General features: G+C 43.9%; 1 protein-coding gene across 3 annotated transcripts in view; it reads left to right on the top strand.

Annotated features, from left to right (window-relative positions):
• ANXA2 (annexin A2) overlaps positions 1-8,164 on the top strand; it is a 44,028-nt gene extending 35,864 nt beyond the window's left edge. For 2 of the 3 annotated variants that reach the window (XM_080808315.1, XM_080808316.1), the window contains exons 7-13: positions 13-92; positions 1,472-1,531; positions 3,560-3,653; positions 4,230-4,325; positions 4,807-4,865; positions 6,161-6,283; positions 7,648-8,061. In XM_080808315.1, coding sequence (XP_080664441.1) covers positions 13-92; positions 1,472-1,531; positions 3,560-3,653; positions 4,230-4,325; positions 4,807-4,865; positions 6,161-6,283; positions 7,648-7,707 — 572 coding nt within the window. In that variant the 3' untranslated portion in view covers positions 7,708-8,061. Of the gene's footprint in view, positions 1-12; positions 93-1,471; positions 1,532-3,559; positions 3,654-4,229; positions 4,326-4,806; positions 4,866-6,160; positions 6,284-7,647 lie in introns of all 3 variants that reach the window. The other variant, XM_080808314.1, reaches the window with a different exon arrangement.
• Positions 8,165-12,552: the final 4,388 nt, after the last annotated feature.

Genomic DNA, 12,552 nt, shown 5'->3' with positions numbered 1-12,552 from the left:
TTGTTTTCCAAGTGTACAAGACTGATCTGGAGAAGGACATCGTTTCTGACACATCTGGTGACTTCCGCAAGCTGATGGTTGCCCTTGCAAAGGTTGGTTTCCGGTTTATTTCTTTGTCCTTGTTTCCTCCCAAGGCAGGTCCTGTACCTCATTTTATACCTGGGATCGAATTAACTCAATCCTCTGTGCCTGCATCAGAATCTCCAGCTGCATTTCTGACAGGGGGTTTGCACTGTCACTGCAGAGTTGTCATTTTTGTATAATAGGATTTCTTATCCTGGGAAACCGCATGGTCAAGTGGACTTCGGGGCCAGAGGAGGAATAGGCAGCTCTGAAGTCCTGGCCTGGATTATGTGCCAGCCCTCACCGCATGACTTGGGGAAGGTCACTTTGCCTCTGTCAGTGGCCATGTAGGACCCAGTGGGAAGGGATCCTCTTGTTTTTCTGTCCTTCTCTCTGCTCTCACTTCTTCTGAGAGGGTTTGCCTAGGTAGTCCTTTGCCTGGAGAGGGGATCTTTGTTTGCTAATGCTGACACAGAAACATGAATGAAAGGCATTTGCCTTCTGAGTCCGAGTCCTGACCAGTGTGCAGTTCAAGGCCTGTGTGCCAGAGGAAGGAAGAGAAAATATTTTCTTCAGGAACCTCAGTGACTAATGATTGACTGGTACCCTGTCTCCTGCCCGCTCACATACCTGTTACTGTAACAACTCCGTGCAGCCTTCCCCAGCAGTTCCACGCCCTGCGTCCCACCGACCACCCGTCTTCCCGGAGTCCACTTTCAGTAATTCACTCCCTTGATCAAAGCCCATTTCTGCCACCAAATCGGAACTCCTACTGCCTTGAAAACTTCCTGGACCCTGTCCCTCCCTCACTTCATCTTCCTTCAAGGATTCCTTCCTGCTTACCTTCTGCTCTAGCTGCCCTGTGGCGTGCTCAGCCTCTCTCTGTACTGTTCCTGCTGTGGGGAATGGCTTCCTCCTCCTCCCCTTTACTAGCCTCATTGACTCAGGCCTCAGTGTTCACCTCAGCCCTACACCGTTGTCCACAGACTTTGCTGACGGTAATGACAGATCTCTGCCTTCTGCATTTTATGTCTACATAAGCCATGGATCACTGTGTTGTTTTACCTTTTGTTCCATGCTGATTTTTCCATCTGGATGCTAAGCTCTCTGAGGGAAGGAATTAAATATCATTAGTGCTTTTTTTGAAGGTAGAGGGAATTCTAGAAAGTGCTTGTCCCAGGAGGGTGTTGGTGATGGTGAGGCACAGCTCCCCTCCCCCCACTTCACTGCCTCAGTTATTTACTAATCCTTGGTCTTATCTAGACTTGAAAGTGAAGAAAAATTTTAAATGTGTGTGTGTGTTCCATAAATTAAATAATGGTTTTCATGAGTTGGAGAGAAGAATGAAATTTTCAACATTAAAATACACAAAGAAACCTATTTGATGTTCTTTTGTTTTCTTCTGTAGGGTAGAAGAGCAGAGGATGGCTCTGTCATTGATTATGAACTGATTGACCAAGACGCCCGGGTAAGTATCAAGGTTCTTGTTTGAGTTTCTGTTTTCTAGCAGGTCTCTAGATAGTCTATACAGTAGTTATCGATCCTTTGTAACAATTTACCTCCAAACTGAGTGGCTTAAAACAACAACACTTAAATCTCTCAGTTTCTGTGGGGTGTGGCTTACCTGGGTGGTTCTACCTCAGGACCTCTTATGAGGCTGGGGTCAAAATATTGACCAGAGCTGCATCTTCTGAGAGCCTGACAGCTTCAAGAGGATCTAGTTTCAGGATCACCCAGCCATGTGAATGTTGGAAGGAGGCCTTGTATTTCTCTGCCTGTGCCTCTCTAAGGGCTTGTTTGAGTGTCCTTGTAACATGGCAGCTGGCTTTCCCAAGTGAGTGATCCAAGAGAGAAAGCAAGGAGGAAGCCAAATGCTTATCACCTAATTTCAGGAATCACAGTGTCACTTCTTTTTTTTTTTTAAAGATTTTATTTATTTATTTGACAGAGAGCACAAGCAGGGGGAGCAGCAGGCAGAGGGAAAGGGAGAAGCAGGCTCCCTGCTGAGTGGGGATCCTGATGTGGGACTCAATCCCAGAACCCTGGGATCATGACCTGAGCCAAAGGCAGACCCTTAATGACTGAGCCACCCAGTTGTCCCTCACAGTGTCACTTCTGTCATACTCTTAGTTAGAAGTGAGTCACTATGGTGTAGCCTATAGTCAGTTCAAAAGGAAGCAGGTGCCATTTTTGGAAGGGAGAAATGTCAAAGAATTTGTGGGCTTCATTTTCACTTTCTGGGAATAGTAGTTATTTTAAGATAATCCCTCTTGATGCTGTTGTTAATTACAGGACCAATACCTGACTCATGTGCTTATTTAGGCTTTACCTGTATGGAAGTACCAGATTCTGCAGGGTGTGATAAGACTGTGTGCACTCTTGTGTATTTGCTACAAATAAACACCAATAAACAACATGGCAGAGTGGAAGAAGACACTATATGCCCTTTCTGGTGACGGAAAAGTGGAAGAGTAACGGAGACCCTACTTTTCCGGTTGAATAGCACTTCTGCTGGTTATAGTGCTGTAATCACTAAGAACTGTTTGTTAAGCTAATTCAGATCACTGTGAACTACATACCTTTCCCAAACAGTTGTCAACTATCTCAAGGCATTTTATAAGAGTTTCAGAACAAAATTAATTTAAACTCATTTTGGTTTTAATATTCAGTATGTTTTGAGGTACCTGGATGGTTCAGTGGGTTAAGCATTCAACTCTTGGTTTCAGCTCAGGTCATAGTCTCAGGTCATGAGATCGAGCCACACTTTGAGCTCCATGCTTGGCACAGAGTCTGCTTGAGATTCTCTCTCTCCCTCTCCTTCTGCTCCTCCCCTCTTTCCCACTATACCTCAATAAATAAATAAAATCTTTTAAAAATAAAATAAAATTTCATTATATTTCACACAGCACCTTTAACAGGAAGTAGAGAAGTGTTTTAAATAAAGTAATGTTAGGTTTCACAACTTCTAGATAATGGGTGTTCACTGAACAAATATCTTATCCTTGTGTAAGTCTTTCTACCTCCCTCCTTGCCATTCTTAGCAAACTAAAAATAAGAAACTAAAAATGAGACTTCCTGAGTTTCTAAGAAATGTGGGTGTGGGTACCTGCTCTGTAGCTGTCTTCAACAGACAACCATTAGCTTATTTGCTATCGAAAGTACCAACGGAAGGAGGGCTGGATGTGCTAATGAGCGTTTGCTTGTCCTTCTGCATAGGAATAGAAGTTCTTGATTCTTCCTTTGTCAATCAAGGAAGTAGATGTGTACAGCACACACCTCACAAACAATCTAGTCTCATGCTGTGTTTGCGCCTAAGGAAGACGGCTCTTAATTAAGACTTTTGACTTAAATACAACATATTTGCCCATGTCTTCAGCACAATCATCCTTCTCGTTTGGCATTTTCAGTGTATGGGTTTTGAGTTTCTTTGCATGACATTTTTTATGACCTTACCCTGGATCGTGTAGTCAGCTTTCTTGGTTGGTTGTGCTTGTAGGATCTCTATGATGCCGGAGTGAAGAGGAAAGGAACTGATGTACCCAAGTGGATCAGCATCATGACTGAGCGGAGTGTGTGTCACCTCCAGAAAGGTGGGTTTTGTACTGAAGAAGTCTTCAAGCCTACGGATGGTCCCCTCAGCCCAGCTTGCTGGTTATCTATGTTGGGGCACGGGTCTGCCAGAACAAAGTTCACTCTCTACTTTACACCCCATAATCTCATCCATTTTCCATCACCAGATCCATTTGCCTTTCTCTTCCATTTTGGATCCTTCTTTCTCCTAAATATTTTCCATAGTTGATGCTTTAGCTGCTCCTTCTTGTCCAGGATCATTTTATCTTGCCACATTTGTTGAAGTAATGGACTTTCCTGGGCTCTATGTACTGTTTCTCATTGCTTCCAAACAGAATAGTTTCCACTCAGAATTAAAGATGGTCAAAATATGTGGCCCAGGCAGTGCCATTCAGGACAGATGCGTGGTACAGCTGTCCCAAGCCAGCCAGTGCCGTGTCAGCTCTGGTCCACCATGACAACCCCTAACACTCTAAGATGCTGTGGTCATCCTCATTTGTTTGTTTATTTTTACCATGGTGCATAAGCATGTGAGTGATCACTGACAGCTTTGATTAGTGGCTCTGTTATTATAATTGCTTTTTGCTTTTCCTCAGTATTTGAGAGGTACAAGAGCTACAGCCCTTATGACATGTTGGAGAGCATCAAGAAGGAGGTCAAAGGAGACCTGGAAAATGCTTTCCTAAATCTGGGTAAGCAAGTGTACCCCCCTACCCACCCCGGCCCATTGCTAGTGGACATCAGCTTTCAGGAAACTGTGCCACAGTGGAAGTGACCAGTGGCCATCCTCTTCATTCAAGTGCTTTTGGGACAGGTGGCTGCTTTATCTGATTTGGGTTGTTGTATAATCTTCACTGTATAAATGTAAGATACAGAACTAAGGAGGGCTTGAAGCTGGTAGAGTGAGGAATTGCCCAGGAGGAAAAAGATGACAAGAAAAATGGCTCTGTCCGGGAAACTCACATTTCCACATTGGTTTTTGCAGCCCTCAGGGTCCCCACGTTTAAAATGATGGTGGAGCTGAGTTTCAGAGGACCCCGGTTTTCCCTTAGTTTTTCCCCTTTTGCAGCCCATTCCTGTTATGTTAGGTCATCTTGTTTGCACCCTGGAGTCTGGGCCTCGGCCCTCACTGGTGAAGAAAGGAGCAGCTGACCCCTTTTCTTCTTTCCACAGTCCAGTGCATTCAGAATAAGCCCCTGTATTTTGCTGACCGACTGTACGACTCCATGAAGGTAAGGGGAGTCAGCTGAGAGGTCCATGTTTACACGCTAGGCTTTTCTTCTCTTGTGCCCCCAGACCAAGTCTCCTTGACTGGTGGATAGTGGAGGGCCCCTGCTGTCCAGGCTCAGGAATGTACTGGTCAGCCATGGTTGTGTCTGACAGGTGAGAAGACTACAAGTCCGTCTTCTCGCTCTGTCTCTTGACTACTTGAATATGTGTGTTTGTGTGCAGGTAGAAAATAAAATACCAGATGGTAATCATGTCTGATTCCTGCTTGGGTTTCTCAGGGATTGCCTTCCATTACCCCAGAGTAAAGACAGACAAGGAAAGGAGAGATTACCAAGCAATCGCCTGCCGTAGACATTGTGCTACTTATTTCATCTGAAATCATTACCAAAAAGCCCTTGTGGCTTGTGTTATTTTCTTTATAGATTGGGAGACTGGAGCTCAGAAAGCTTCAACTAGCCCGATGTTACATAGCCACATTGGAACTGGGGTCTCTCTGACTCTGAAGGCAGCCCTACAGCTATCTCTTGAATGGACTGTCTCTTCCCACAATCCCGTCCCATTTTCTATGCCTCAAATGTCCCTTGTGATTTCTGGTTTCCTGGCCTTTCTTCCTGGACCACCCCTTGTCTACTCCCATCTTCTCCCATCTCCCTCGGATTCTGTGTCAGCTAGCACCTGTTCCTTGGTGCCTCTGGTCTGAGACTCTTGAGAGTAAACTCAGTTGTCTTTACTGTTTATACCATTCAAAATGGCACAAAATGGCCCTGTGAGCCAGGGACTGTTTGTTACATATGGAAACTCGCGCACTTCTTAAACTGAGCCGTGCTGTAGTTAGGGCTCCTACAAGTTTATTGGGTGAACATAGTGGGGCTTTGTGCTGATTTCATCCTAGTGTGTTTGGAATTCCAAGATGCTCATCTTTCTTTCTCCCTCCCTCCCTCCCTCCCTCTCTTTCTTTCATTTTTTATTATTTTAGAGAGGGAGTAAGGGAGGGGCAGAGGGAGACAGAGAGAGAATCTCAAGCTTGCTCCATGCCCAGTGTGGAGCCCAACGCAGGGTTCAGTTTTATGAGCCCTGCGATCATGAGCTCAGCTGAAATCAAGAGTCAGATGCTCAACCAACTTAGCCATTCAGGCACCCCAATATGATCATTTTTCTTAAAGAAATAGTTTCATTATTACCTCTGCAGCTTCTTAGAGGGCAGCATTAAGAACTCAGATGAGTTCCATGTGTAAGAAAACTTACTGGATTAACATTGTCAGTGAATTGTAACTTGGAACATCAACTTGACTTTCAGGGCAAGGGGACTCGTGATAAAGTTCTGATAAGAATCATGGTCTCTCGCAGTGAAGTGGACATGTTGAAAATTAGGTCTGAATTCAAGAGAAAGTATGGCAAGTCCCTGTATTACTACATCCAGGTAAGCCCTATGGTAATGCGTTGGCCCTGCCAGGCCATCCAGAAGGCCCTGGCTCCGGTGGGCTGGGGGCCTGTCAGAATGATGACGAGGGTGGTGGTTTTCTAATTCATTGGGAAGAGATGCTACTCATCAGATACCAAGGGTTTATTTTGAAAGTGCCATTTGTGACTTGTCCTAGAATCTTCCAGAGACAGTCAAAGATTTTATACTTCCCACATCCGCTATTCTATAGCGATAATTGGTGTTCATGACAATAATCGTGTAAGACTGGCTGAAGAGCAAGACATCCTGAAGAGCCTGAGATCAATTAAATTTTACATTTTATTACGCAGTTCACCCTTGAACAACACAGGTTTGAACTGCACTGGTTGACTTAACGATTTTTTTTTTTTTTATAAATACAGTGTAGTACTATAAATGTATTTCCCTTCTGATCTTAATAATATTTCCTTTTATCCTCCTTACTTTATTATAAGAATATAGTATATAATACATATAACAGACAAAATATGTGGTAATCAACTCTTTATGTTATTGGTAAAGCTTCTGGTTAAAGCTTATTAGCAGTGAAGTTTTTGGGGTGTCAGAAGTTTTATGCGGATTTTTGTCAGGGTGGAACAGGGGCATGGGTTGGCACCCATCAGCCTTCCATTGTTAAACAGTCGACTATTTCCATTTTTTCAAAGTCCTCTGTGACAGGCCTGGCAATGTTTAGTTACTCAGAACTTCCATCTCTCTCATCAATTTAGTCTCTGTTTTGGAGAGACGAAGCCTTTGAATGCAAGGAGGGGCTGCCCACAGTGGCCCCCAGCTGGGTATTTCAGACAGACATTGCAGCCCCCCTTTCTAAAAGACCCTGAAAATTTCAAAGGCATGTCAGTGGTCACCAAGGATGAATTTTGAGGTGGGTTCGGTATACCCAGGTTTTTTAGGGCACACATTTCCTCACTTCACTAGCTTGTTCCCTCATGACCTTCAGAATCCCGGAAACAGCATCGTGAGGCGGGAGAGGCCCTCGTTTTCTCTGGAAGTGTTAGGGGTGGTGAGAAAAGTGGTGGTGCTTGCGGGACCTCACTGCAGGAAGAGCAGGCCGGCTTGTGGGGGCCTGATTCCTTGCTGCGTGAATCTCTAGTTCCTCACCTTCTCTCTTATGGACATGGCACTCAGAGGTCTCCCCTGGGCCAGACTCCCCGAGGGCCTGCTAATGATGGCTTAGGTCTTGTGGCTAGGCAGGTCCCGCAGAGCCTTCTCTTTGCTATTATTAGGGAAGGCTCTGTGTGCATTGAGCCTGTTCTGTGCTCTTCGCAGAGTTGGGGTCCTTGCTTTGATTACTGATTTTCTTTTTTCTCCTTGGCCGTTTGTAGCAAGACACGAAGGGCGACTACCAGAAAGCGCTGCTGTACCTGTGTGGTGGGGATGACTGAGGCCCACGACGGTTGAGCATCCAGGAGTGGTGCTCCTTTGTTTCCAGCTAACAGTTCTAGAAAATAGCTTATGACTAATAGTCCCCTTGTGCCCGTCCCCGCAGGGATGGTGTTAGTATCACCCGCTCCCCATCCTTATTGCAGTTGCCTAAGCATTGCCTGCCTCTCATGTCTAGTCTCTCCTTTTAGCCAAAGAAATGAACATTCCAAGGAGTTGGAAGTGAAATCTATGATGTGAAACACTTTGCCTCTTGTGTACTGTGTCATAAGCAGATGAATAAACTGAATTTTTACTTTATAAACAAGCTTTGTTGACCTTGCTTTCAACTTAATTGTTAAAAATCAAACAAGCTTAAAAAATAAAATAAAAAATAAAAATCAAACATGTGTAAGGGCTGTATTGTTCAGCTGGTAAAGCTGTCCCCTGGAGGAATAAAGCTCTAGAACTCAGCTGTCTGATATGGTAGCCACTATCCAGATGTGGCTGTTTACATTTAAATTAATGTAAATGAAATAAAATTAAAAATTCAGTTCCTCAGGCACACTCTCCACATTTCAAATGCTCGATATCCACATGTGGTTAGCAGCCAGTGTATTGGACAGCACAGGCACAGAACATTTCCATTACACTAGAAAGTTCTCTTGCACAGCTCTTTGTGTCCAGGGGATGATGGTACCTATGGGAGAAAACTCACATCTACTCATCTTTCTACAGGTAAATTTGGTGAAAATCAGCCATCAGTGGTGGCCTCAAACTGGGAAGAGGAGTGGGGTGGCATGGTGGGCTCTAGCAAATATTGCAGATGGATCTATAAGCCATTAGCCTTAGAGAAACAAATAACGTTCTGGCCCAACTTCAAGGACACACCTGCCAGTGAGTCAGACTACAGTATTCTTGTAAGGAGGTATAACAAAAGTGGATTGGGGGCACAGAGAAGAAAGTGATTGCTTTTGGGAGGATTGAGAAAGATGACCCAGAGGAGAAGGAAGCATTTTTATTGTGTCCGAAAATCTTGGGTAAAGTTTTTAAAGCAGGAAGCTCTGCACCAGATTCTTACGGTTCTGATAATGGAACAGGTGATTCACACTATAGGCACCAAGACTATTTACAGAAAGAATTATGTCTCCCACGCCTCCCAGCCAGCCAGGGGCTGTTCCTAGGACTGATTGGTTTCTAGCTCATTCTTTTGTGGATAGACTGAAATAGACATGATGTGTAACACTGTATCATTGTTCCTACTAAAAAGATGCTGTCCATAGGCTGCTAGCCCAGGACACTGTGGACGGTTTGCTTACACACGTTCTTCCCCTAAGCAGGATGTAGGGAGGGAGTTGATGACTACCTCCAAACCCTTGTACTGTAATTCCTCCTGGTCAGAGGATGCTGTGTCAACTGCTCATTCCTGAACCTGGCTGATATAGGGCACACTCAGTAGTCTGCAAGGAGTAAGCAGGTAATGGAAACAAATGTGTCAAATGGCTAGTTGGACAGAACGGGGGTCCGGGGTGTGCGGCTAGAGAAATGAAGACCGCCTGCCCCACTTAAAGCATGCAAATTCAGCTAGAATGACACTATGTTGATCAAACCAAGTATATCTGTGGGCTGAATGATTTGCCGTTTTCACTTTGGCAAACTTTGTGTAGAAACTTACATAGAGCATGGCTCTTGATTGGCCTATGATGTGCCTAGAAGTCCACTAAGCTATTGTTTAAAAAGTATCTTAGGCAAAGGTAGTGTTTTCTCAAATGTATCCTACCGTGCATATTCTAACTGATGCTCAAATCCCAAAATATCCTTTTCTGGGTCCTTGGGACAGTGTTCAAGGAACTGCATAAGAAGCAGGATATTTATGTTTAACCCTAAATGGTGGTAGTGAACTCAAAATTGATAGGGCTGAGCAGAGGCTGTCTGGAGTAATGTTTCATATCAGGAAGTGTTTGGGTTTTGTTTCTTCCCATCTTAAAGTGTGTTTCAGGCTGCAAAGGGAAGGTGGTAGAAGAAGGCAAGGGTGCACAGCCAGAATGTGGGGAGGCTTCTGCTCCCACCATGCCTAGGGCACCCTGGCCACTGGTCTGGATGGTTGTACCCTCCAGCAGGCATGAGGGAAAATCCAAAAGGCAGACTGGCACCAGAAAGGCTTTGGGAGAACTGTTCCAAATGCTTCCCGCTGTCTCTCCCCTGTTTGGGGAGAGACATAGCTGTTTGGAGCTATGATTATCTCATGTTATCCAAAACTGACAGAAAGGACACTTAGACTTTGGTCTCCCATTTTTCTGGATTCCAGTTTGTCCTCAGTGAAGCCGTCCAAACCATTTCTTGAAATAAATAACCATCTGGAGATTTGAATAGACTCCCAAACAATTTTACTTTGTAAAGAGAAGGAAAAGGGCACCAGGCAGACTTTAACATTTTGTCAGTTGATAATAAGAACTTTGATTTTATTCTTTGAAGAATTAAAGGCAATGCATGTAGCGTAGCCATGGAAACTTATTGACTGTAACTGTGAACAAGAGGATGTATTTTTTTCCCCCTGACCTGTGTGGTGGGACTGACATACTGTACAACTCCAGATGGTACCCTTCACATTGTAGCCTCTGTGAATGGTATCTTCTTTTCAATTGTGCAGTGTACAACCTGAGTGGCCATGTATGTATGATAGCCCTATATGGTGACCCCAGGCGTGTGTGAGATGGCCTATTAGGTCTTTTGTCACAGAGTTGGCTTCCAGATTAAAGACACATTTTACTTAGAAACAGTTGGCTAAACCTCTGAAGACCTCGATTTTTCCATAGACTCTTGATCTTTGGATATGTTTTACTTGGCTATACACTAACGGCTATGCGTATGAATCTTCCCAGCATGTGAAGTTCCTCTAGTGTAAATTATTAGTAAAGATAGCTAAAGCAGGGAAAACCTGGCTCACAAAGTGGCTACGTTTAGCAAGAAAAATGATTTGAGGACAGAACTCTTTTAAATCAATTTTTAGTTTTTAAATGACTCCAATCTCCGGCCTCTCCCTATGTTTTGACAAATGGCTTTGGCTTCTTATCCACATCAGTTTATTTGACCTCCTTTTTCCATCAACTACCAAAACGAAAACTCTGCTTCGGGAGAGAGAGGGAGCAATTTTAAACATCCCTTAGCAATGAGGCAGAACATACTATAGCCATCAAGTTCTAGTTGTTCATTCTATTTATTGAAAAAAGCCTGTAGCCTGATTTCTTTTATGCGAGTACATTTGAGCAAGCAAAGTTTATAGAGATGACTTATCTCATTACATTAGAAGAGTGATTTGCTATCTCAGCATCTATAAGCAATTTTAACAGACATTTCTGGATGAAGAAAAGCTTTTGTAAATATATGCGAAAGACGCGATTTCATCAAGCATTAAATTGGAGGTGCCCTGGAAAAATATTACATTTGTGCATTCAATTAGCTTGATTGTGGCTGAATTTTGTCCACTGAAGGCAGCATTTCTGCAGAAAAACAGAAGCATTCCCTACGTCAGCAGGTTTCCTAAAACAGAAAAGCATACTTACCCCCTTTGCAAGTCTTCTTTTGCATTTGTGCTGTTCCCAGCTATACGTCCCTAATCAGGCTGCTCAGTCTTGCTCTCCATAGTAGAGCGCAAAGGGAGAGTAAGCCAGAAGCCACTTTATTTGGTGAAATCCAAACCCAACAATTCCACCCTTAAATAACCTGGGCCCAGTCTAAGAGCTCGGCAAGCTCTGGGCAGAAATGGGACTGGTCAAGATGGACTTAAGTTCTCCAAACTTCCCTTCCTGGTTTCTGCAGGGCCTCTCCCTCCTTTATGGTCTGTGGGATACTGTTTAAACTTCGGTATGACTGTTAACCCATGTCCCTTTCCTGGGCGTGAGTTTATAGGGTCAGCCTTATCTTGGAGTGAAGGTTTTGTTTGCCTATTACAGGAATGAGAGGCAGTTGAGTAAAAGAGGGCTTTCTTGGACTCCTAAAATCACAGTGAAGAAATGAGCCAAGTATTTAGAATGATCACCAGCCCTCCCCCTTCTTGCTGATCTGTACTTGAACAATCTGTTTTCTTTTAAGAAGAAATAAACCAGAGGTGCCTCGGTGGCTCCATTGGTAAAGCATCTGACTTCAGCTCAGGTCATGATCTCGGGGTCCCGGGATCCAGCCCCATGTCAAGCTCCCTGCTCAGCAGGGTATCTGCTTTTCCCTCTCCCTCTGCCCCTGCCTCCTGCCACCTGGCTCATGCTTTCTCTCTTGCTCACTATATGTCACAAATAAATAAATATTTAAGAAAAAGAAGATGAAGGGGTGCCTGGGTGGCTCAGTGGGTTAAAGCCTCTGCCTTCGGCTCAGGTCATGATCCCGGGATCCTGGGATCGAGCCCTGCGTCGGGCTCTCTGCTCAGCAGGGAGCCTGCTTCCCCCACTCTCTCTCTGCCTGCCTCTCTGCCTACTTGTGATCTCTGTCAAATAAATAAATAAATCTTAAAAAAAAAAAAAGATGAAATAAACCAGAAAATCCGTAGTATGTCAATGGAACCTGACTGTGAGGGTGGCTGTTATTTTTAAACAACAGTTGATGACAAACTGGAACTTTCCTAGCTATAATCCGTTACAGCCTAAGGCTATTATAACTTGCAAGCACATTTCTAAGTATTAAGAATTAGGAAGGAGTTTGAAAAAAGAATTAGGAAGAAGTTTGGATCAGGAATCAAGAAATGTTTTTAACAAGTTTTAGGTTTTTATGTCAGTTTGCCAGATTTCAAATTTTACCGTGGATTCTTGGAGTTTGAGCGAACCAACTTGGTCTTTATGAATCACCGTGGTTCTTTTTTTTTTTTTTTTTTCTTTTAA

Source organism: Martes martes (assembly GCF_963455335.1).
Source record: "Martes martes genome assembly, chromosome: 7".
In the NCBI taxonomy this organism is placed as follows: domain Eukaryota; kingdom Metazoa; phylum Chordata; class Mammalia; order Carnivora; family Mustelidae; genus Martes; species Martes martes.
Note: the sequence above shows the minus strand (reverse complement) of the source record. Positions and strands in the feature narration are given on the sequence as shown.